Source organism: Cololabis saira, chromosome 16 (genome assembly GCF_033807715.1).
Source record: "Cololabis saira isolate AMF1-May2022 chromosome 16, fColSai1.1, whole genome shotgun sequence".
Taxonomy (NCBI): domain Eukaryota; kingdom Metazoa; phylum Chordata; class Actinopteri; order Beloniformes; family Belonidae; genus Cololabis; species Cololabis saira.
The window spans coordinates 3,843,526-3,869,350 of record NC_084602.1 but is presented as its reverse complement, the minus strand read 5'-3'; the positions used below and the strand labels follow the sequence as shown (position 1 = coordinate 3,869,350).

At 43.8% G+C, this 25,825-nt stretch overlaps 1 protein-coding gene across 3 annotated transcripts in view; it reads left to right on the top strand.

Annotated features, from left to right (window-relative positions):
- The window catches only part of LOC133462883 (estrogen receptor beta-like), a 71,053-nt gene that overhangs the window by 19,565 nt on the left and 25,663 nt on the right, over positions 1-25,825 (top strand). The window contains exons 1-5 of one of the 3 annotated variants that reach the window (XM_061744366.1): positions 7,035-7,105; positions 16,392-16,884; positions 18,971-19,167; positions 19,273-19,389; positions 21,618-21,977. In XM_061744366.1, coding sequence (XP_061600350.1) covers positions 16,463-16,884; positions 18,971-19,167; positions 19,273-19,389; positions 21,618-21,977 — 1,096 coding nt within the window. In that variant the 5' untranslated portion in view covers positions 7,035-7,105; positions 16,392-16,462. Of the gene's footprint in view, positions 1-7,034; positions 7,106-16,391; positions 16,885-18,970; positions 19,168-19,272; positions 19,390-21,617; positions 21,978-25,825 lie in introns of those variants that run through there. The other 2 variants (XM_061744367.1, XM_061744365.1) reach the window with 2 other exon arrangements.

Below are 25,825 nucleotides of genomic sequence, written 5' to 3'. Positions count from 1 at the left end.
ACCGACATCAGAATTTTTGGTGGATGAAAAACGGCTCCTCGTTCTGCTTTATTGTCATGCATATTATATACTAACGGATTAAGACCAATGTACACGTTTATTGAGTCTTACACATTATGGATGTCCGCGATCACCTCTCTCATAAGTATAACAATGTGAACAAAATACATTTATATTTAAAACATGAAGCATTACGATCTGATTCCTCTGCTGCAGAAATAAAGACAATTTGTGCCGACGGGATTATCGAGGTGCAAACGTGAGAAATAAAGAGCAAAATTGCTGTAACTCGGAGTGTTGCATCCGCAGGAGGAGAGACAGGTGTCGTGCCAAAAAGTGATTGCCTGCCAGAATCTGATTTCTCCCCTGAAAATGGCTCTTTTTACCTGCCAAAAATTGATTGAAGGCCAAATACAGTTAATGAAAGGTTGTTTCTGCCTAAATATGACTTGATCTCATTCTTGAGCTTCATAATCTGAAATCTGACGTTTTAGCGCTCTCGCTCAACGGGCTGCTATGCGCGCTCCCGCGGCCACAAATCAGAAGAAATCAGATTCTGGCAGGCAATCACTTTTTGGCACAACACCGGTTTTTGCTTCAAAATTAATTTTAATGTATTTCTGTCCAGACACAGTTATGGGATGTTTTAGGATCTGGCTTTTATCTCCAGTAGTCCTCCCATACGGTTGTCATGGTGACAGACAGATGTCGGACCTGCAGCTCCAGCTGAAGCATCATGTTGGTCTGAACCGGAGCAGCTGGTCCAGTTCAGGGCAGAGATCCAGGAGGATCCTCTTGGTACATGAACCAGCTGATGGTCCAGTCTTAGTCCTGGACCAGCAGATCAGTCTGGTCCCTGAAGACTCGCTCCTGATCCTGCATCAGCAGGTTCCTCTAACGGAGCCAAAGCTCCATCGGGATTTGCAGGTTCCATCGTTGAGCTCCTTTAGTTGTTTGTTCAGATCATGTGGTTGATTGTGAGATTGTTGAAGTCCCACTCTTGTGTAACTTATCTGGTGATGTCGGGATTGTCATGTCCTTCACGTGGTCGTGAATTTATTGTTGACGTTAAGTTTCCTCATATTCTGCACTTCACTGCATCACCAGTGAGTGTCGCCAACGGACAAAACCTCAGAAAAGTGCGTACAACAGCCTTGATGCGTGAGTGACGGACCGCAGCTTTCTACGTTCACGTCATTCTTTGTACATCCGACCGTGAGCGTTGAAAGTGGCGTACGCACGTTTTTTGTGCGCCGCACTCTTAGTACATAAGGCCCCAGGTCTCCAACCCTGGTCCTCAAGGACCGGTGTCCTGCATGTTTTAGATTAGGTCTCCAACCCTGGTCCTCAAGGACCGGTGTCCTGCATGTTTTAGATGAGGTCTCCAACCCTGGTCCTCAAGGACCGGTGTCCTGCATGTTTTAGACCAGGTCTCCAACCCTGGTCCTCGAGGGCCGGTGTCCTGCATGTTTTAGACCAGGTCTCCAACCCTGGTCCTCAAGGACCGGTGTCCTGCATGTTTTAGACCAGGTCTCCAACCCTGGTCCTCAAGGACCGGTGTCCTGCATGTTTTAGACCAGGTCTCCAACCCTGGTCCTCAAGGACCGGTGTCCTGCATGTTTTAGATTAGGTCTCCAACCCTGGTCCTCAAGGACCGGTGTCCTGCATGTTTTAGATGAGGTCTCCAACCCTGGTCCTCAAGGACCGGTGTCCTGCATGTTTTAGACCAGGTCTCCAACCCTGGTCCTCGAGGACCGGTGTCCTGCATGTTTTAGATGAGGTCTCCAACCCTGGTCCTCAAGGACCGGTGTCCTGCATGTTTTAGACCAGGTCTCCAACCCTGGTCCTCGAGGGCCGGTGTCCTGCATGTTTTAGATGTCTCCCTGCTTCAACATACCTGATTCCAATTAATTGCATCAGCATATCATCAACGTCTACACAACTCTGATTGATTTATTCATTTATTTCCAAGAGTTGGGTGCTGTTTGCTTGCAATCAAAGATGAGAAGGACTAGCCTGCCTTAACCAACAACCCCAAAGGCCAGATTCTGTCATGGTATGGAGCTGCCTCTGTGCCCTTGGCAAAATGGCATTTATACTTCTTTGTTGCCAGCATTAAAGCAGAAAGGCATACTGAAATCTGGAATAAGAGAGCGTAAACCTACATTTCTGCACAAATTAAAACGGCTAAGGCGCACAAGGGCACAGGTACATAACTGGCCTGTAATTTTAAGCAGTCATGGGGCTTTCAAGTACCACGGAGGTAATGAACACACATAGCTCCGCGCACAAATCTGTAATAGCTACAGTAATCAAAAAACTGTAATCAACTGAAGATTTTACATAACGGTAAGCAAGACTTTTTTTTAACACTGCCAGCAGGAAATTGGATCAGAAAACACCTGAAATTTGATTGATATTTCTGTGGCATTAAGGAGGAAACCTTTCTCAAAAAGATTTGAGTATGAAGCGAAGAGTTCCGCTGTGGCATGTTTTTTTTTTTCATTGTTCCGTCCCACTTATGAACGATGAAAACAAATCTAAAGCATGAAAAACACAGTTGATGGATTCAACTATAGCAAAACAATAAAAAATGTTTTGAAAAGGTTTGCGGCATCTATAAATGGGTCTGTCCTCATAATAAAAAACATATCAGCTAGGCCTGGGCGATAAACTGAAAATGTACCGTTACCGACATTCCCTGTGATAACCGACGTCAATTTTCCCATGTTTTTGATAAAAAAATAAAATAAATGTCTTTTTTGACTGTGTGCTTATAGGCTAGTTTAATTCCCCTTTAAGACAGCGTGTCTGTTATCACGTGACTCCCCCAATCCAGTCTGAACCAGTAGGGAAACCCAAGAAAATGGCTGATGGTTCAAACGAAGAAGCATCTGATGTAACAGGGATGTCTAGTGTGAGACTCACGCATTTCAACAAGTTCACACGCTCTCATGCCACACATGGCATTTCTTATGCAGAGAAATTAACTTCAGCACACAGTAATAGCCCAGATATACTTGCAGTTTGAGCTTGCGTTCGCGTCCATTCGGGTCCGTTCGCGTGCACCACCAACTGCAACGTCGCTTGCGTAGTACACGAGCAGAGCACGTCGTATTGGCGGTAACGGATTGGGGGCAGTAAGCAGAGCAACAGTTGGAAAAGTGATTAAATATTTAGTAGTAGCAGTAGTAGCAGCACCATGGCCTCAGCAACCGAGGCCATGGTTCTCCACCCGGAAAGGGTGGCGTGCCTTCTCCGGGTGGGTGGAGAAGTCCTGCCTCAGGTGGAGGAGTTCAAGTATCTTGGGGTCTTGTTCACGAGTGAAGGAACGATGGAGCGGGAGATTGACAGTTATGCGGTCAATGTACCGGACCGTCGTGGTGAAGAGGGAGCTGAGTCGAAAGGCGAAGCTCTCGATTTACCGGTCAATCTACTCACCTACCCTCACCTATGGTCATGAACTTTGGGTAGTGACTGAAAGGACAAAATCGCAGATACAAGCGGCCAAGATGACTTTCCTCCTCCCTTAGAAATAGGGTGAGGAGTTCGGTCGCCCGGGAGGAGCTTGGAGTCGATCCGCTGCTCCTTCACATTGAGAGGAGTCAGCTAAGGTGGCTTGGACATCTGTACCGGATCCTCCTGGACGCCTCCCTAGGGAGGTGTTCTAGGCATGTCCCTCCTCCCTAGGGAGGTGTTCCAGGCATGTCCCTCCTCCCTAGTGAGGTGTTCCAGGCATGTCGCTCCTCCCTAGGGAGGTGTTCCAGGCATGTCCCTCCAGGAGGAGACCCCGGGGATGACCCAGGACACGCTGGAGAGACTATGTCTCTCGGCCGGCCTGGGAATGTCTTGGACTCCCCTCGGAAGAGCTGGAGGAAGAGCTGGAGGAAGAGCTGGAGGAAGAGCTGGAGGAAGAGCTGGAGGAAGAGCTGGAGGAAGAGATGGAGGAAGAGCTGGAGTAAGAGATGGAGGAAGTGTCTGGGATGAAGGAAGTCTGGGCATCTCTGTTGAGACTGCTGCCACCGCGACCCGGGAACGGATAAGCGGCGGACGATGGATGGATGGATGGATGGATGGATGGATGGATGGTAGTAGCAGCAGTAATAGCAGTAGCAGATTAGAACCACGCAAAAGTTAACATGACACCATTGGATAAAGAGGAGATTATAACATTGCTTTGGTTGCCATTTTGGCAAAGGAAATGGTGCCAGCGCCATCAGAGATGGTATGTTAGACCGTTAAATCAGCTGGTAACTGACCAGGACCAGCTGGTATCAGACCGGGACCAGCTGGTATCAGACCGGGACCAGCTGGTATCAGACCAGGACCAGCTGGTATCAGACCGGAACCAGCTGGTACCAGACCGGGACCAGCTGGTATCAGACCAGGACCAGCTGGTATCAGACCTGGACCAGCTGGTATCTGACCGGGACCAGCTGGTATCTGACCGGGACCAGCTGGTATCTGACCGGGACCAGCTGGTATCAGACCGGGACCAGCTGGTATCAGACCAGCTGGTATTTGACCGGGACCAGCTGGTATCAGACCGGGACCAGCTGGTATCTGACCGGGACCAGCTGGTACCAGGACCAGCACCACTCACGGCCAGAGCCAGAACTGCAGGTTCGCGTACGCTTTCAGTGTCTTTTTGAGAACGTGCACGTCGATGCGTCAAATGAACGCAGGATACGGGTGGTGGCCATGAGGCGTACGCGTTCTGAACTGCAAGTATATCTGGGCTCTAACTCCAACGGCCCATTTTACAAACGAGTCAAGGCACGTTACTGTGCACTGAGCTTTCAACTCTGGAGTTACTGACCAATCAGCCAATCATAACATAGAACATTTTGTTGCCGGCTAAGTGTTATGGTACATTTATCGTTATCGAGGTAAAACTGCCTAATTTATCGTGATACGGATTTGAGGTAATATCGCCCATCCCTAATATCAGCATTAAATGCACTAGCATTAAATTATATTTTGATGGACCTCCTTCATCTTTAATTGCAGCGGGCTTTCAGTGCAGTAGTATATTGATAGGCCTATGTTATATCGCTGTAATATTTCAATCAATCTTTCACCAAGTAGATGATGAGAGACGCTCCAGCAAAGGGTCCTCTAGGTTTGTGATGGATTTTGTAGGCTGGAAATATGCCAGCCCCAATTGTAATATCTAGGTAGTAGGGTGATTTTTTTATTTTTATTATTGTGGTATACACAAACCTAGAGGTACTGAAGCTAGAGTTAGCCAACTGAATCGACCACGGGTGAAAATCCTGCCCCCTCAGGTTTTTCCAGATTTTTTAATTTTTTTCTTTGAGCGTTTTTTTTCGACTGTGGTTGGCAGCGTGCGTCTGCGTTCTCCGATCATTTAGCCCAGGGGTTGGCAACCCAAAATGTTGAAAGAGCCATATTGGACCAAAAACACAAAAAACAAATATGTCTGGAGCCGCAAAAAATGAAAAGTCTTGTATAAGCCTTAGAATGAAGACAAATGGCGAAATGTCGAGAAAAAAGTTGAAATGTCAAGAAAAAAGTCGAAAAGTCAAGAAAAAAGTCAGAATTTTGAGAAAAAAGTCGAAATGTTGAGAAAAAAGTAAAAATTTCGAGAAAAAAGTCAAAATTTCGAGAAAAAAGTTGAAATTTCGAGAAAAAAGTCGAAATGCCGAGATTAATGTTGAACTACCATCTTGAGAAAAAAGTCAAAATGTCGAGATTAAAAAGGAAAGGAAAAAGGAAGAAAAAGAGAAAAAAAGGAAAAAAAGAAGAAAAAAATAAAAAAAGAATAAAAAGGGAAAAAAGAGAGAAAAAAAAGAAGAAAAAAAGGAAAAAAAGGTCAAACATTTTCGAAAAAACTCCAGGGAGCCAGAAGGGCGGCGCTAAAGAGCATCATGCGCATGCGGCTCTAGAGCAGCGGGTTGAAGACCCCTGATCTAGCCTTAAAGATGTACTTTCTGCATGCTACAAACTTGAAACTAATGTGTGGGTCGTGTCAGTTTTACTTTATTTCATTTCATTTCTCCAGAGTGCTAGCATCTGTCTCTCTTTAGAGCCCTCGTGTTGTCATTCAGAGTTCCAGCCCTGCCTGTCTACTGGAGCTGCACCCGTATCATGTGTCAGAGCTAAATTATCTCAGCAAACACTAAATTGTCAATTTCTTGGAGCAGATCGCCCTGACATCGAATATTTCTTGTGATTTTCGGGGTTTTAGCGCTGTACGAGTTGGAAGTTTGATGTTAGTTGTGTGGTCAACACTTCGGGAAGTGACTATTTTTATTTATTTTTTGCTAGTGCCATTCCATCATGAGCACAAAAAACCATATATATATATATATATATATATATATATATATATATGTATATATATATATATATATATATATATATATATATATATATATAGGCATCGGAACGGCCCTGAGACATTTAACTTTCAGCTCCTGCCTTTGTTGTCATTACTTGTCATCCGAATAAAATGATGATAGTTTCACTGTCCTTCATCGGTGTAGACGTTTCTCTCTAACTCTCAAAGTAACATTGGTCGTTTAGCGTCTCGTGCTGGTTCTTGTTGGACTGTTTTTTCCAACGGAGAGCAGACAAATCCCGACTAAACCAGTGCCCGCAGTTGTTCAACCTTAAACTGCCGGGAGAAAATGACCTGTTGTCACCTTCATTATTGTCAGGCTTTTTTCTACCTGGAGGATTTTCCCATCAAATTCTGTCCAATATACAGTATATATATATATATATATATATATATATATATATATATATATATATATATATATATATATATATATATATATATATATACATATCTTATTGGAAAATGTGTTTACGAAAAAAAGGAAGCAGCTATCCCTTTGGCCTGTTTGTGTGAAAGCCAGATCCCTTGTAAGGTGAATGAAGCAGCACAATAAAGCCAGAGCTGGAACAACATAGTGCCCTTTGACCCTTTGTTTCCCTTGTGGTGGTTTACCATGGACGGCTGCCATGAACACCAGGCTGTTCAAAGCTCAAACTTCGGTGCAGGCATTCTGACAAAACAGCTTTTTCATTGTCAGAGTCTAAAAGCCTAAGCGTTGATCCTCCCAGTTTGTAAGAAGTAAGTGTGCTATTTCATACTTTAATTGATAACTTTCCAGTCGCTGTGTAGCTCCTCGGTTTACAGGCGTGTTTGGGTTAAGAAGGTGTGTATTCTTCCAGGCAACTGACTCAGGCTGCGGAGGCTGTGAGTGTTCAATTCTGGCACATCTGAGAAAATATTCACGTTAAATATCCAGCCAGCGTGTAGGCAGTTGTTTGGGAGTAACGGGTCGATGATCGTGCTTCCTGTGTTTATTCTCTGTTGCAGTTTAATTTCCTGCTGCTTTTCTTTGAATCCTGGACCAGCTCACCTTTCATTCTCTCGGGTTACTTCTCAAGGTTTCCTAGGACATGTTGTGTATTAGTGAATGACACTAACGTCCTTATCCACAGACAGGTTGGAGTCAGGTGAATGGATTTCCTGGGGTGGGGGTGCACTTGGTTGGTTGCACAACCTGGAAAACAATTGGGGTAACAATTTATTTTTAATTGTGTAGCAACATGGTGGAAGGGGAAGGAGGCCAATGTGTGATCTCCACCCTGAACATAAGTTAATTTATGCGTAAGGCCCCAGATGGCAACAAAAGTCCAGTTTCTTTGGTCGCTGTAGTCCCGTAATGTCCATTGCTAAAGAGCAACCAGGGGTTGCGTCTGTTCACTCAGTTCCAAACAAAGTTTCAAGATGGCAGCACGCAGTAAACGCTGGTCAAGAGCAGAGACCATTTATTTAATAAATAGCTTGGAGGACCTGGATATAATTAAAAGAACAGATGGAAACAGGAAACATCAAAATTGTGAGCTTTTCAAAGTTGTAGCGGCTAAGTTTGTTTTTCTTCCGGTAGTTTAACTTCCGGCCCCCCCCTATCCAATCAGAACCTTCCCAACCCCCAGACCTGGAGAGGAATTGAAAAAAGCCGATCAAACGTGTTTTCCATGTAAACCTCAATTCAGAATTACTATTTCCATGTAAACTCGAAGGAAAATAGTTTAATTCTGAATTATTTAATTCTGAATAATGAATTGCGAATTAAAAAACATCATATTCACTTCTTCATCTAGAGGGGGGAGAAAGCAAACTCCCGACTGATCACGGCCCCCACCGTGCCCTCTCCTCTCCCCACGTACGTTGTAAGTGCGATACGCCATTATTACCGTCATTAACCGTGGGTTTCTCTGTTTTCTTTTTTTAAAAGTCTCTGCTTCGCCCCTCACCCCCCCAACCAGTAACAGCAGATGGTTGCCCCCCCCCCCACACCCCCACCCAACGAGTTTGCTCCTACTGGACGAGTCGGTCTTAGGAGAGACTTGCGTCCCCCATCGTTGCCCCTTGTGTGTCCAGGACTACGTTTACATGCAGTCAAAATTCGGGTTATTGCTAATATTCCGGTTACTGAAACATTGGGAATATTCCGTTTACATGGTAATTAATCATTTGGGATATCTGGATCAAACCAGCGACGCACGGAGAACGTCATGACACAATTACCGTCATTTCTGCTTCTTCTTCCTGTATCCAAATCCAAAACAAATGCTGCTTCAACTTTTCTCTCACCTTCTTGTAAATCTTCTATCCCGGTACTTTCTACCGTCTACAAAGGCAGAAATGTTCATATCCTTCATTACATTTATGAAGTGATTAGTCTCCTCCTGGTCTTGTGTTTCTCCGTGTTTATAAGAACTTCCTGGACTCAAAAGACCAGGATTCCTTGCGAACAGAACATGTGCAGAAAACTAATTCATGTTCTGTTTGATGGGGATATTCTGTTTGGCGTTTACATGACCCAATATTCAGGTTTTAAAAGGAGTAACCCAGGGCTCATATTCGGGTTTTAAAAAACCTGAATATGAGCAAAATCTGGTTATTCAAAGGGGTTATTGGTGTTTACATGGCCGTGCAAATTCGGGTTATTGCCAATATTCAGGTTTTAAAAGGATTAGTGACTCCATGTAAACACAGTCTTTGTGGACAGGGTGGGGAGGGGGAGGGGAGGGGAGGGGTGTTGGCAGACAGTGGTCACATCAACGTGAAGGTCAGAAAGATGGGACATTGCAACAACATGAGCCATGTTTGCTCATGCCAGCTGTCAGAATGGTGGTCATAATGACGTGGCTGATCCGTGCACAAAGGTAACGGGTTAGCCAACAGCAGAGACGCAGCTGTCATTACCCCGGCAGGGATTCAACTTTTCAAACATCCTTATGGATATACCGTAACTTTGTGTAACTTTCTGTGGTTTTCTGAAGAAAGTCAGTGAAGAGACGCTCTCAAAACTTCCTGTTTGCTCAAAGCAGCTGATTAACATGTTAACATTTGTCAAGATTTCCCATGGAAAACCTATCGCTGATATGACATTAGGCTTTGTCATTTTCAGACTTTCAGAAAATTTGAATATTGTGATAAAGTTATTTATTTTCTTTAATGCAATTAAAAAATGGATGGCAAAATTAAATTATGGCTTACAGTTTAAGATTAAGATTCCCAGAATATTCAAATTTTTTGAGATAGGATATTTGAGTTTTCTTAAGCTGTAAGCCATGATCAGCAATATTAAAATAATAAAAGGCTTGCAATATTTCAGTTGATTTGTAATGAATCCAGAATGTATGACATTTTTGCATTACAGAAAATAAATGACTTTATCACAATATTCTAATTTTCTGAGACAGTCCTGTAGTTGCTGAAAAGTATGAGGTGTAACTATATAGTAAATCTCTTATTATAACCTCTCTTATTATGTTGTAAAGCTTCAGTAAACGCATATGGATATACAATATACTGTATAAATAACCTTACCCTTCTTTTCCTAGTTAGATTTTCTTTTTCTTTTCTGTTTGTTTTCGAGGTAATCAGCCACAGAAAAGTAAATGGGTCCTTCACAGGTGAGAAATATCTACCACTTCTCCAGTGTTGTTTTTGACAGCCATTTCAGATTTAGTCTTAGTCTTTTAGACGAAAATGCTTAATAGTTTTAGTCACATTTTAGTCATTTCTATATGTGATAGTTTTAGTCTAGTTTTAGTCGACGAAAACTAAAAAAGTTTCTAGTCCAGTTTTTTATTCAGTTTTAGTTAAGAAAAGAAAAGATAAAAAACAAAGTATTTTCACCAATATTTACAATAATAAAGGTCTATTCTGTTTTAGCCTAAAGCTAGCAGACTCTACGCATGATAAAGCTGCACATATAACTGGACCAATTTAACATATCGCAACGTTCTAACGGAATATAAACACACAAAGAGGACCACACCTTCACTGGATGTAAACATGGTTAAACATGCTGCTAACGTTACAAAAAAAGCCAAGTGTGCTGTTTATTTAGACACATGGGGAACAGCAACACGTCTCAAATGCTATATTTTTGGGTGCTTTCAGACATTCACTCAAACATGGGTCAATATGATACTTATTACACTTGCAGCTCGACCAAAATCCCGCCATGTGCTACACACAGGCTACCAGTAACACACACATAAGCTACTAAATTGATGTAAGCACAACTAAACTAACTTTAGCCTGGGTTAGCAGCGCAACCAAGCTAATTTAGACTGAAGTCAGCAATTGTTCATATGAAATTGATCATAATTGTCGAGTAACATTTACTGCGTTTCCATGCAGTCAATAACCCTTTTAAAACCCGAATATTAGCAATAACCCGAATTTGCACGGCCATGTAAACACCAATAACCCTTTTGAATAACCCAAATTTGCTCATATTCTGGTTTTTAAAAACCCGAATATGACCCCTGGGTTACTCCTTTTAAACCTGAATATTGGGTCATGTAAACACCAAACGGAATATCCCCATCAAACGGAACAGGAATCTGTTTTCTGCTCATGCTCTGTTCACAAGGAATCCTGGTCTTTTGAGTCCAGGAAGTTCTTCTAAACACGGAGAAACCAAGACCAGGAGGAGACTAATCACTTCATAAATGTAATGAAGGATATGAACATTTCTGCATTTGTAGACGGTAGAAAGTACCGGGATAGCAAGATGTAAAAGAAGGTGAGCGAAAAGTTGTGCGAAGCAGCATTTGTTTTGAATTTGGATACAGGAAAAAGAAGCGGAAATGACGAGAATTGCGTCATGATGTTCTCTGCGCGTCACTGGTTTGATCCAGATATCCCAAATGATTAATTACCATGTAAACGGAATATTCCGAATGTTTCAGTAACCGGAATATTAGCAATAACCCGAATTTTGACAATTTTAGTCATTGTATGTATATGATGTTAACAGGACTTGGTGAAACTTACCTTCGAAAAAATATCAGCGTGCTGAGTCTTCAGGTGTTGCTTGAGATTGGTGGGATTCTTTCCACCTAGTTTGTGGCCACATTTATCGCTGTCTCCCTCTACGATGCATTCTGTTTTTCTTTATGCTTGATAGTATTGAAAATAAGTCAATATATCATCTGGTCGTTTCGACCACCTAGCCCCCTTGCCGCTGCCGCCAGGTCCATCATCCTACCGGACTGAGTGACCGTGATGCAGCCGTGTTGCTCAGTGATGCCAGGTGGGCGTGACCAAACAAGGATAGGTTGCAGCACTATTGCTGATATTTTTTAAAATTTTTGACAGACATGTCAAAGGCAGGCAGAAATGTCATGCATTTTGAACGTCTGACCCACTAACATTTTCGTCTAGTCTTGTTTCGTCAACGAAAACTCAAACACCTATCGTCATGTTTTAGTCGTCAAAGAGCCACGTTAAGCTCCGTCTCGTTATCATCATGAAAAAAAAGGTGTTTCGTCATCGTTGACAAAAACAACACTGCACTTCTCATAATCCCATGATATGATCATCAATCCCATGGGTTCGTGATGCACGCAGCAACATTGATGTCTGATGTCAACAAGTGATAGAAAGCTGATACCTTCTATACCTGAATTTGAGATCATCTGTGATGCTTCTCAGTCCCGGTATCACGCTGGGACTGACTCATCCACCAGAAACCTGGCAAAGGCCGGGGTCCAGTTCATGCCGTTTCACGGGTGCGATTGTTGAACTGGACGGTAAGTCGTTGGATCATTTAGATGTGACCACTTTTAAATTTGGACTTAGCAAGCATTGTTTTATTCAGGGTCGACGTGCACAAAACACATATTGACTGTTCATTGATTTTCCTGACTATGCTGCAGTAACTTTTCACTCTATATGATTGAAATGCAAAGATGCTGGTAATCAGCTGTCGTTCTCCATAGTGAATAAACCAGTATCACTAATTCGTAATGTACGCTATATATTTTTCTGCGTCATTGACTGTAGCAGGTTGCTAGGATACCTTGTGCAGGATTGAAAATCGAGAGTCTTGCTTTAGCTTCGTGGTGTCAACACGTGCGGCAGCTCATTTTGCCCTCTAGGGGAGTTTTTCTTGCCACTGTTTGGCTTAAGGTTTTTCTCCCACTAGGGGAGTTTTCACCTGCCATTGTTTATGTTATATTTATGTAATAATTGCTCGGGGGTTTATGTTCTGCGTCTCTGCAAAGATCCTAGAGACAACTTCTGTTGTAATAGACGCTATATAAATAAAATTGAATTGAAATTGAATTAACTCACTCCACAAGGAAAACATACCATTATCTTGTGTTTTTATGTGGTTTCGCGAATGGCCTTGAATAAAGGACACACCGCATTCGCTTGTGCATCCCATGTCAGAAGTTGTGGAATTTGTTGTATACTTTAAGAATGAAGGCATACTAGTTTAAAAAAAAACAAAAAAAAACAGAAAATGAACTGGGTTTGTTTCGTCTGGTCTCAAAACCAAAGTGAAAGGAAGCCTTTAGTAGTCCTGGAGGATGCACTCAGGGAGTAAATAGATGAACCAACCAACTACAGGCTAGTAGAACTCCAGACGGAGAACTGGAAAAGTATCAGCTAATTCTGTCTATGGAGCGCTTCAGACAACCAGTTTCCACTGAGAGGTAATTTTGTGTTAAATGAACTGAATGAGAGCTAATGAGAACTGAACTTGGATTCATGGACTCAGCCGGCCAGTGAAACAGGAACAGAAGCCTAGATGAGGCAAGATGAGCAGTGTGTTGCTTATAAAATGCCCCTATGAATATATTCCTAAAGGGTTATTACAAATTGACAATGTCTCTGTCTCATGTAACTTCTGAATGGGTAAATAATTAGTAATTAGGGAATCTGACGAGTTTTACCAGCTGTATCTCCCTAATGCGCTTCAAGAGGAGAATACAAAAACGTCTTGCCTGCCAGCCAGCCAGCCTTTTAGGTTTGACCTGTAACGTTAATTAAATGTTTCTCCAAATGGAGCTTTCCACTCTGGAATTATTTTCTTTTTCTAATATTGTATAAAAAATAATAAATAGAAATTAGAAGCAGATTTTTATCAAAACAGTGTTTTTGTCCTCTAAATTATCATCTCACTCCTCCATGTTCGTCCACTGAATCCGGGTTGAGAACCACACTTGTGGTACCCCTACTGGAAGTGCAACAACATTCAGATCAGTCAGTGGTCATATTGTAGTAAGACGCCATGTCGCTTTATGCTGACAACCAGTACTGGAGTTGAGGGGGGATGAGGGGGGATGGCATCCCCCCTGAAATAAAAACGGTCCAAATCATCCCCCCTGTAAAACTGCAATCCCCCCTTTCCATCCCTTCTGTCATTTCATCAATGAATGTGGTTTTACTGCTATTTCAACATTTAGAGTCATCACCAGAAAAATAACACCAGAAAAATAACTTATAATTTTCACCTGTTTCAAGTAAATTTTCACTTGAAATAAGTAGAAAAATCTGCCAGTGAGATTTATGAGATTTATCTTCTCATTACTAGCAAAAAAATCTTGTTCCACTTGGCAGATTTTTCTACTTATTTTAAGTGAAAATCTACTTGAAACAGGTGAAAATTGTTGTTTTTTCCAGTGATGAGTCTTGTTTTAAAGGAGCATGAGGCGCCTTTTAAGAAATGAGACTCTCTAGCGCCACCCTTCACCACGACGGCCGTTGGGGGTACTGCAGCCAACAGTGAAGCCGGCACGGGAGAACGGGGAGAACGTGCATGCAGCGTCATGTGACGTCACATCCACAGCCCAGCGCGGGAAATTCGGGACCAAATTGTAGCACATTTTGAAGCACACAGCCTGTTCAAGGCAAAGGAGAGATACACTAGAGGGCTCATTCTTTTGGGTTTGGAACGCTTCATCTGACATTATTACTAGAAAACTTAAAATGTATACGGATTTTTTTCATAAATCCTGCCACAATCCGGCCTCAAGCTCCTTTAAGTGTAATGAGATTTTTTTACTAAAATGAAACATTTTAACTAGAAATAAGACGAATGTGCTTGTTAAGATTGTGAGTTTTTGCAGTGATCCATTTTACTTATCCTGTGAAGGACAGAGTCATATTGATAAGTTCAGAAAAGTGTTTTTTATTGTTGTGTTTTGATGTATTTGATGTAAGCCCAGTGGATATTTAAATCTTACAGAAGGCTGCATTTAACTGCTGCTATGTCATTCCTGCAGTATTTCTGCAGCTGTTTTGGTCACTGCTATTATTTGTAATATATTATATTATTTGTAATCAGCACAAATTATCTGTCCCCATATGATCAAATCCACCATCCCCCTGATTTTTTTTTACAACTCGAGTACTGCTGACAACTAATCTGCTGGGTAACAGTCAAACAAGGGCAGTGAATAAAAAGACACCAATGAGGCTTTACGGTAGTCAGGGGTGGGCAGTTCCTGGTCCTCGAGGCTCGTGTCCTGCACTCTTTAGGCTAGTGTTTCCCAACCCTGGTCCTCGAGGCACACTGCCCGGTAAGTTTCAGATGTTTCCCTGCTTCTCCACAGCTGATTCCAATCAAAGGTTGTTATCAATAGTCATCAAGGACTACACAAGTCTGGTAATGACATGGCCACGTCTATCAGGGTTGTGTTTCAGCAGGTACACGTCAAAAATGACCTGCACCACCCAGACTGCTGCTGCAGCAGTTATTCTAGTTCATGAGCACGTATCTAATACCTGGCAGGTTTTAGTGTCTGCATGTTGTTTCACCATCTAGACCTGCTCATGGCCTATAGAGGGTTTGCATTGACGTCACTTTCCCACTGGACCACGCCCCCTTACTCGCACTAAGTGGCAAAACATCAGCAAAAATGGCTGCACCTAGTGGAGAAGACGGGATAACAGCTGATTATCTGCTTAAATTAAAGGCAGTTGGACTTGACAGTGACCCGTACAGTTACCCCAAGAACCAGTGGTCCATGGACATTAATATTTGGTACAGTTACCAAGAACCAGTGGTCCATGGACATTAATATTTGGTACAGTTACCAAGAACCAGTGGTCCATGGACATTAATATTTGGTACAGTTACCAAGAACCAGTGGTCCATGGACATTAATATTTGGTACAGTTACCCCAAGAACCAGTGGTCCATGGACATTAATATTTGGTACAGTTACCAAGAACCAGTGGTTCATGGACATTAATATTTGGTACAGTTACCAAGAACCAGTGGTCCATGGACATTAATATTTGGTACAGTTACCAAGAACCAGTGGTTCATGGACATTAATATTTGGTACAGTTACCAAGAACCAGTGGTCCATGGACATTAATATTTGGTACAGTTACCAAGAACCAGTGGTCCATGGACATTAATATTTGGTACAGTTACCAAGAACCAGTGGTCCATGGACATTAATATTTGGCCATGAATCCAGTTTCCTGATATTTATATGAACTTAATTTATACGCCGGGGAAATACACGAAGCAAAGCTTGAAGGCTTACAAAAGTCTTGACGCTTGGTCCGACTTCAAGGCAGGATTTGTTGTAGAAATTAAAGTGATGAGGACACCGAACTTTATGATTTGACATTTTAACGTTAGCTACCCAAAAATCCAACATTACCTGATACAAAATGGGAACCGCAAATCCACGTTTCGGTGTCTGGAATCCAGTTGTTTCTGTGAATTGCAGCGACCCATTTTTCTCTCTTAAGCTTATTCTTCAGCAGTCTATAAAACGATAACTTCGATTTCTTATATCTATGAGTACAGTCGATCGCACAACAGCTCCCATTTTAGATGTTTTCCAGTTGTTCAAACCGTCAGTCTACGCTGCCACTCAGTCTTTCTGCCACTCAGTCTTTCTGCCACTCAGTGGGTGTAACCCGCTGTGAAGTCGCATCTGTGACGTCATGCGCATTCCCTCTATTCATATGCCCGGCCGAGGAACATCTTTTGTTTCTTTGGTTTTCTTTGTTTATTTGAAATTAATTCATTTTCTGAACAATTTATCTTCCTCCTCCCCTTCTTTGTGTGCAGAAGAACATGCAGTAGAGGAAACGCCTGCTTCGACACAGTTCTCGTTCTCAGCGCCGTATCTCTTCTACAACATGGCCTCCTCCCCCGGGCTGAACGGTGACCCGTTACCTCTGCTTCAGCTCCACGAGGTGGACTCATGTAAAGCCTCAGAGAGGCCGACCTCCCCCGGACTCATGCCTGCCATGTACAGTCCTCCTCTGGCCATGGACACGGTCTGCATTCCCTCGCCGTACGCAGATAGTAGCCATGACTACAACCATGGACATGGACCTTTGACCTTCTACGGTTCGTCCGTGCTGAGCTACGCCAGACCACCCATCGCTGACAGTCCGTCCTCCCTTTGCCCTCCTCTCAGCCCCTCGGCTTTCTGGCCCTCCCACAGTCACCACAACATCTCTTCTCTGACTCTGCACTGCACCCAGCCTCTCGTCTACAACGAACCCAGCTCACATGCACCCTGGCTAGAGCCTAAAGCCCACATTAACCCCAACAGGTATGCTAACCCACACTTATCCGTGGATGGAACCACAATGACCTAAACAACACAATAATGCTTGGTTAAGCTAGTTAAAGTGAGTACAAACTAGTGAGAAAACAAAGGGTTTCCCAAACAGTGTAAAATATAAGCGTTTTTTTCCCTTTCGGGATTTAATTCAATTCAATTCAATTCCATTTTATTTGTATAGCGTCTAAAACAATAGATGTTGTCTCTAGACGCTTTCCAGAGACCCAGAACATGAACATAAACATAAACATAAACATAAACCCCCGAGCAATTATTACATAAACAATGGCAGGTAAAAACTCCCATAGTGATAAAAGCCTTAAGCCAATCAGTGGCAAGAAAAACTCCTCAGTTCCTCCGCAGAGGGATGACCAGAGGGGTAGGGGGTAGGGGGGGCGCAGGCAGGTGGAAGCAGCAGAGGGATGACCAGAGGGGTAGGGGGTAAGGGGGCGCAGGCAGGTGGAAGCAGCAGAGGGATGACCAGAGGGGTAGGGGGTAAGGGGGGCGCAGGCAGGTGGAAGCAGCAGAGGGATGACCGGGGGTGGGGTGCCGCAGGCAGGTGGAAGCAGCAGTAGGATGACCAGAGGGGGGTGGGGGGCCGCTGGCAGGTGGAAGCAGCAGCAGGATGACCAGAGGGGGGGGGGGGGGGGTGTTTAAAAACATTAAATTTTCTTCTCTTCTCTTTCGACTCTGATTCAACTGCATAGCCTGCTTAAGTATTCACCCACCTTTGCAGTTGTCCTGGTTAGCTGTGTGACAACCTGGGATGTAATTGGTTTTAGTTTGTCGCATTTGCTTTACACAGAACGCTTTCACCGTTTTAGTATCATTATTATTGTAAGGAAAACAATAAAAAAAGAGCTTGAGCGTACATAATTCACCCCTCCACGGCCGTGTTTGACAGGATTAGAGTTGCAAGTCTTTTGGGGGCGTGTAGATGAACGTGCCAAATCGTTCCACTGACCTGACCTATGAACTCAAGTCTCTGGGACACCTGTACAGGTTTTCCTCAATTATTTGCCTCCATCCAACATGGTCTCAATTCTGAGCAGCCCCAGCTGATGAAAACACATCCTCCTGGTGCTGCCACCGTCCTTCCCTGTCGGGATGGTGTTCAACTGCATGCATCATGGATTCCCTTTTCCAAAGTCAATTTTCAGTCTCATCTGGCCAGCTTACCTTCTTCCAAATATTTGGGGAGTCTCACACGTTTTGTTCAGCAAATTCATAACGTTTCTTACATTTTTCTGTGATAATGTGCGATTCAGAATCAGTGGAACATGTACGTGTGTTCGGTGATGTTGCAGACTCACCTGTAAATATAGTTGCAGTTATGAGATGCCCATTGTGCACAGGTGGACTTCAGGTCACTGACTAGGGGACTTCTGCAGGTAACAAAACAGTTCAATATAATTACAACAAATCTCTTTCCTTGAATGAAAGAGAACAGAAAGAAGACTAAGCTTATTTTATCTGTCCCTTTTTCCTAAGAAATCAAATTTCAATTAATAATAAAAAAAAAACAAATTAAAAATTACGCAATAAAAAAACACTTTCCAATAAACGTAATTTAAAACAACAAAAAAACAAAACCAAATCTACAACAAAGTTATAAAATAACACAAAATAGCTGTCGTCAAACACAGATAGTCGTATTCTTTTTCGATTCAAAGAAAATAAATATGACAATGGTGCTAAAAAGAGAGCGAGAAAAAAAAGAAAACCCACCTAACTTAACAATTATCATGATAGTTCTTTGTTTTTAGCATCTTGGAGAGCTTGCCATAACTTTATGCTTAAATGCTCGTGAGTCAGTGTTCATAATATTAAATAATGTCCCTTGCTGCTTAAACAGAAGATTACAAAACTTAGTTTGTGCAGTTAGTGTCAGGGTTTCTGGCACTCACATTTATAGAGTGTACCTCAGCGTTCGATAATGTCGCCGATTAAATGTTTCAACTGCTCTCATCGCAGACATTTTCTGCAACGTGGTACCTGTCGGCCAATGAATGACAGATTTAAAACTTTTTATGTCAAGTTGTACCTTTCACATAGTCTGTGCTTCTTCCTCCAGCTGCGTCATCAGCTGTAACAAGCTGCTGGAGAAGAAACCAGATGGAGTGGAAGCAGTGAAATCTTCCTCGTGCTCGTCTTCTCTAGGGAAAGCGGACATGCACTTCTGCGCCGTGTGCCACGACTACGCGTCCGGGTACCACTACGGGGTGTGGTCGTGCGAGGGCTGCAAGGCTTTCTTCAAGCGGAGCATCCAGGGTAGGATTTCTTCTTTTTGCTTCTAACTATTTCCTCGGTTTTTCTTTCTATGTGCCCATCAAACAAATCATTCTTTACAGGATTTTTTTTTCTCGCTTTCTACAGGACACAATGACTATATTTGCCCCGCCACGAATCAGTGCACTATCGACAAGAACAGACGTAAAAGCTGCCAGGCCTGCCGTTTACGGAAATGCTATGAAGTGGGCATGATGAAATGTGGTGAGTCTTCCTCTGCTGTTACTGCAACTGTGGTGTTTGATGGTTCGTGTTACAGCAGCGCAGACATCGAGGAGAGTTAGAGCCCAGATATGCTTGCAGTTCAGAACGCGTACGCATCGTGGCCGCCACGCATATCCTGCGTTCATTTGACGCATCGACGTGCACGTTGTCAAAAAGACACTGAACGCGTACGCGACCTGCAGTTCTGGCTCTGGCCGCGAGTGGCGCTGGTCCCGGTCTGATACCAGCTGGTCCCGGTCTGATACCGGCTGGTCCCGGTCTGGTACCGGCTGGTCCCGGTCTGGTACCGGCTGGTCCCGGTCTGATACCAGCTGGTCCCGGTCTGATACCGGCTGGTCCCGGTCTGGTACCGGCTGGTCCTGGTCTGATACCGGCTGGTCCCGGTCTGATACCGGCTGGTCCTGGTCTGATACCGGCTGGTCCCGGTCTGGTACCGGCTGGTCCCGGTCTGATACCGGCTGGTCCCGGTCTGGTACCGGCTGGTCCCGGTCTGGTACCGGCTGGTCCCGGTCTGGTACCGGCTGGTCCCGGTCTGGTACCGGCTGGTCCCGGTCTAGTACCGGCTGGTCCCGGCTGGTCCCGGTCTGGTACTGCTGGTCCCGGTCTGGTACCGGCTGGTCCCGGTCTGGTACCGGCTGGTCCCGGTCTGATACCAGCTGGTCCCGGTCTGGTCCCGGCTGGTCCCGGTCTGGTACCGGCTGGTCCCGGCTGGTCCCGGTCTGGTACCGGCTGGTCCCGGCTGGTCCCGGTCTGGTACTGCTGGTCCCGGTCTGGTACCAGCTGGTCCAGGTCTGATACCAGCTGGTCCCGGTCTGGTACCGGCTGGTCCCGGTCCGGTACCGGCTGGTCCTGGTCTGATACCGGCTGGTCCCGGTCTGGTACCGGCTGGTCCCGGTCTGGTACCAGCTGGTCCCGGTCTGGTCCCGGCTGGTCCCGGTCTGGTACCAGCTGGTCCAGGTCTGATACCAGCTGGTCCCGGTCTGGTACCGGCTGGTCCCGGTCCGGTACCGGCTGGTCCTGGTCTGATACCGGCTGGTCCCGGTCTGGTACCGGCTGGTCCCGGTCTGGTACCAGCTGGTCCCGGTCTGGTCCCGGCTGGTCCCGGTCTGGTACCAGCTGGTCCCGGTCCGGTACCGGCTGGTCCTGGTCTGGTACCAGCTGGTCCCGGTCTGGTACCGGCTGGTCCCAGTCTGATACCAGCTGGTCCCGTTCTGGTACTGATTTAACGGTGTAACATACCATCTTTGATGGCGCTGGCACCGTTTCCTTTGCCGAGATCGCAACCAAAGCAATGTTATAATCTCCTACATCATCCAATGGTGTCATGTTAACATGCCTCTACCTGTGGACCAAAATCTTACTCTCAGAAGAAACTAGTCCCGTTCTGAGCTCTGAACTTTTACTTATGTAAGGCTGGTGTAGAGTTAAGCCTTACCTTATTAAATTAAACCTTTTTGGGGTGGTGAGTAGGATATACACGGGGACAACTTGTGCTGAGTTCCAGTGTACTTTAATGTCCCTCAACAGTGTAGGATTTTAGAACATCAACACAGCACCTAGTGCCGTACTGTGGCGTATCACTCCGCCCAATCTAAAACAGACTAATCACTACAGATAAACTGACTAGTGTCATTATAGTCCCTGATTTACATCAGAATATAAAGAATATATTTATAAAATAATCAACCCTCAATTACCAAAATAACCTTCTTAACAAAAATAAATCTCCTCTTACACTTATAAGATGAGCATGAATCAATCTTTTTATGATGTAAAATTGTATGTACCGTATTTATTTACTTTTATTTATTTATTTAATTTTAATTGTTAAATTTCTAGAAAAGAAAAAAGTCAAATCATACATGAGAGAAACTATTCAGTTTGTGGCAAAATATTTGTACTTGTCTGAAACTGAAGATCATAATGCAAACCTGACATTTACTTTTAGTTCAGTTTGTGGAAAATGGTTGGTCTGGCTTTCTCTTTAAAACTTAAACAGTTATAAAGCATTACAAACTGTAACAATAGAGCAAACACACAGTATTGTTTTGTATTTTGTGTCTTTCAAATAAAAGACCATTTTTTCTAGTCATATGTTCCTCATTAAAGGTAATTAAAAAAATACTGCTATAATATCGTACCGTATCGTGAGATTAGTTACAGCCCTAAGCATCAGTGTCTGTAACTGTGACCGTCTTCATCACCAGGTATCAGACGTGAGCGCTGCAGCTACCGGGGGGCCCGGCACCGCCGTGGGGGACACCAGCCTCGTGATGCAGCAGCCCGGGGCCTGGTCCGGGTCAAGATGGGTCTCCAGGGCCAGCGCCACCTGGGCGAACCCCTCTCCCCGGTGCCCCCCCTCCTCCACCCCCAGCTCAGCTACGTCCCCCACTCGGCCATGAGTCCAGAGGAGTTCATCTCCCGCATCATGGAGGCGGAGCCTCCAGAAATCTACCTCATGGAGGACCTGCAGAAACCGTTTACAGAGGCCAGCATGATGATGTCTCTCACCAACCTGGCGGATAAAGAGCTGGTCCTCATGATCAGCTGGGCCAAAAAGATCCCTGGTAAGATGCAACCCCTTAACTCCGCTTTTCAGATAAATATCCTCACTTCTTCAAGTCTTTCTTAAGGAGACCTTTCAATAATTTCACATCAATGCAACTCCTTGATTCAGCCTCCGACTGAAACTGTCCGATAGATGAATCTGTTACCAGCTAAAGCCTGAATTATGGTTCTGCGTTAAACCTACACCGTAGGGAGTCTCTCCGTAGCCTACGCTACGGTGGCCGAGACCCGCCATTGCTGAAAATGAAAGAAATGCAGCGAATAAAAAGAAAAGCCGCTGAAAATAAAATAAATGCTTTGCAAATAAAATAAACGCTGCAAATAAAAACAAACGCAGCTGCAAATAAAAGAAACGTAGCATATATAAAGAAATGCCGCTGCAAATAAAAAAAAAACGACAAAAATCTAAAGCCACAACGGAAGTGAATTACCGGGGACTATTTTTGCTGATGCACCGGTGTTTTTTACGTGAGAGGAGAAGAAGAAGACGAAGAGGACGTAAGTGAAAAGGAAGAAATAAGAAGAGCGAGGAATAAGAAGAACAACGAACGAGAAAATAAGTGAAAGGGTTAGTGTTCAATGTCACTACGTGTAATTTTTAATGTGCAACACCGGTGCATCGGCAAAAATAGTCCCCGGTAATTCACCTCCGTTGTGGCTTTTTTATTTGTGTCGTTTTTTAATTTTATTTGCAGCAGGGTTTATTTTATTTGCAGCAGGGTTTCTTTATATTTGCAGCGTTTCTTTTATTTGCAGCTGCGTTTCTTTTTGTTTGCAGCCTTTATTTTATTTGCTAAGCGTTTATTTTATTTTCAGCAGCGTTTGTTTCTGTTTGCAGCGTTACTTTTATTTTCAGCAATGGCAGATCTCGGCCACCATACCACGCCGTAGTCTGACCTGCACCTCCAAAAAAATGTAACTACGCGTCGAGGCGACGCAGACCGAACGCAGACCGAGAGGACTGTGATTGGTTCGCTTGGTATCAATGCATTTCCGGAAGAACCTTAAATCAGGCTTATGGCATCGGTCAAAGGGCTTTTAAAGCCTTTTTTGATTTGTACATGTTTATAACTTGAATGCATGTAAGCTAACGCTGCTAATTTATAATTGTAATAATAACTAGAAAATTTCAGGAAATTTTGATATGGGCATGCCCTACCGCCCATTCGTCCCCTCTCGCCGCTTTGGTTTGGGGCTGTAGTGTTTGTGTTCGGGGTGGTTCTATGTCAGTTTGAGGTGTTTTTACGCTTGTATTTCATTCATTCCTGTGCTCCCAATAGTTATTAATGGGGCGCGCTTTTTGGCATCTAGCGTTGCCACGGTAACGCTTTTGACTGAGAATAGTAATACCAAAGATCTTCTATACACAAGATAGCGCATTGCCGTCACTGGCAATGGTTTGAAACGGTATACACTTCCGGTCTCCTAAGTGGGCGTGGCCGCCCCCTCCCCACATCGTTTTGGAACATACAACACTAGATACAGTACAACTTTCTTCCAAAAATACTTAAATAATAAAAATAACAGTATTATTAAGCAAAGAAGCAAGTTTTATTTAAGTTTTAAACTTCATTTTATCCGTTGGGAAAACGATGAGAGCCAAATCTCGCGAGAGTGTGTTGCTCAGACATAGACAGGTCTCAAACAAAGTTCACCTTCTCCTAATCTGCCGGTCTGAAAATTTCCATTTTGGTGTCAGAATGTTCAGAAGGTTTGTGGCTTTTGAAAAATGGGTCCCGTATTTACTTAGGTTACTATGGGGCGAAGGAATTGGTAATAATCTGTGCTCACGTTCACTTTTCCCATAGGACTCAATAGACTCAGGACCTACTTCCGGTCTCCTAAGGGGGCGTGGCAGTCACGTGACAGAGATACAAGAAACACAACCGTAGTGGGCTGTCTCGGTTATAGAACGTCTCTGGTAATACCCATCGAGGCAAGATGGAGACGCATCTAACGATGTATGCCGTGCATGGGTGCATGTTCCGGTTCAGGCTACGTTAACGGATAGGTTTTTTTTTTCACCATGGTACAAAACCCCATCCGAATGAATGGGGCCATTTGGCCTGGATTTTGACATAAAATTTCCTTAAATCCCAGCTTCATGAAATTTGAGTATGTTGAAGTCCACAGCGTACCGAGTCAGGGGACATTTGTACGATGTCTCTACGATAACCTGTTGCCTAGCAACAAGCGTCCAAATTCAAACAGAAATTAAAAAAAAAATGAAAGGTCAATATCGCGAAAATTGTAGTAATTAGCATAATGAGGTTGTAGGGTCCGTTAGTGCCAATCGGGCCGAGTGTTTGAAAGTTTCAACAATGTCTCTACGATAAAGTTCGGCCGAGCAATAAGCGTCTGAATTTTCGCCTTTTTTTTTGCTTTTTGGCGTCTAGCGTTGCCATGGTAACACTTTTTATTGAGAAAAGTAATGCCCATCGAGGAACGATGGAGACGCATCCAACGATGTATGCCATGTATGGGTGCATGTTCCGGTTCAGGCTATGTAAACGGATAGGTTTTTTTTTCACCATGGTAAAAAACTCCATCCGAATGAATGGGGCCATGTGGCCTGGATTTTGACATAAAATTTCCTTAAATCCCACCTTCATGAAATTTGAGTATGTTGAAGTCCACAGCGTGCCGAGTCGGGAAACATTTGTACGATGTCTCTACAATAACCTGTTGCCTAGCAACAAGCGTCCAAAGTCAAACGGAAAAAAAAAAAAAAAATTAAAGGTCAATATCACAAAAACTGTAATACTTGGCATAATAAGGTTGCACGGTCGGTTAGGGACAATCGGGCTGAGTGTTTGAAAGTTTGAACGATGTCTCTACGATAAAGTTCGGCCGAGCAATATGCGTCTGAATTTTCGCCTTTTTTTTGCTTTTTGGCAACTAGCGTTGCCACGGTAACCCCTATTACGGAGAAAAGTAATGCCCATCGAGGCTTGATGGAGACGCATCCAACGATGTATGCCATGCATGGGTGCACGTTCCGGTTCGGGCCGCATTAACGGACGAAAAAAAGTGCGGAATAATAAGAAAAGGGAAACCTTTTCTAGATACTAATATATCGCCTTCATTTTCATGTTTTTCCTCGTTTTTCCGGCCGTGTTTTAGTTTTTGGGGATTTTTTTTTTCCACATCCGAGCGGGGTCATGCTGTACACCCGCTGGTGCGCAGTGGGACTTTTGCGACTTTAGCTTGTTAGCAAAATGCTAGCAACATTGCCCTTTGGGCCATTCTGGACGATTGCAATATGGTCATGCCACTACTTGGCATGCCCATAATAAACATAATTTTATGTTTATTTAGTTGAACTTTTTGCACTCGGATGGAAACTTGCAGTGTGGAAAATCACAAGAACATATATGGCCAATTATTTCCGTGCTTTCCTTTTTCTTGGCTTATTTCCAGAAAGGTGGTTTTCCTCACCTTTCTTTCTTATCTGTTCCTCTTCCTGCATGAATTCTATTCTTTTCCTGTCTTTTACCTTTTCTTTTTTGTCTGTTCCTCACACGCTCTGTTCCCTCCTCCTCTCAGTGGCTGCTCAGCCCAGCAGGTAGTTTCTGAGGAGACGTGTTAATGTGAAAATCACACAAAGACTCAGTTATGAATAAAGACGTGTCTTCTCAGCAGCTCTTTTAGGGGACTATTCCTCCGGACTTCATCTTTTTTTCTCTTTTTCCCCGGTAGTCAGGTGTAAAAATGAGTGTATATTGTCTGCTTTATAAAAGAAATAATGTTCACAGGCAACCGAGGAAAACCCTGTCTGTCAATCAAAATACTCTTCTGTGATAATGTGTTGGAAGAATTATCTTCTGCAACTGTTCTTTTAGACGAC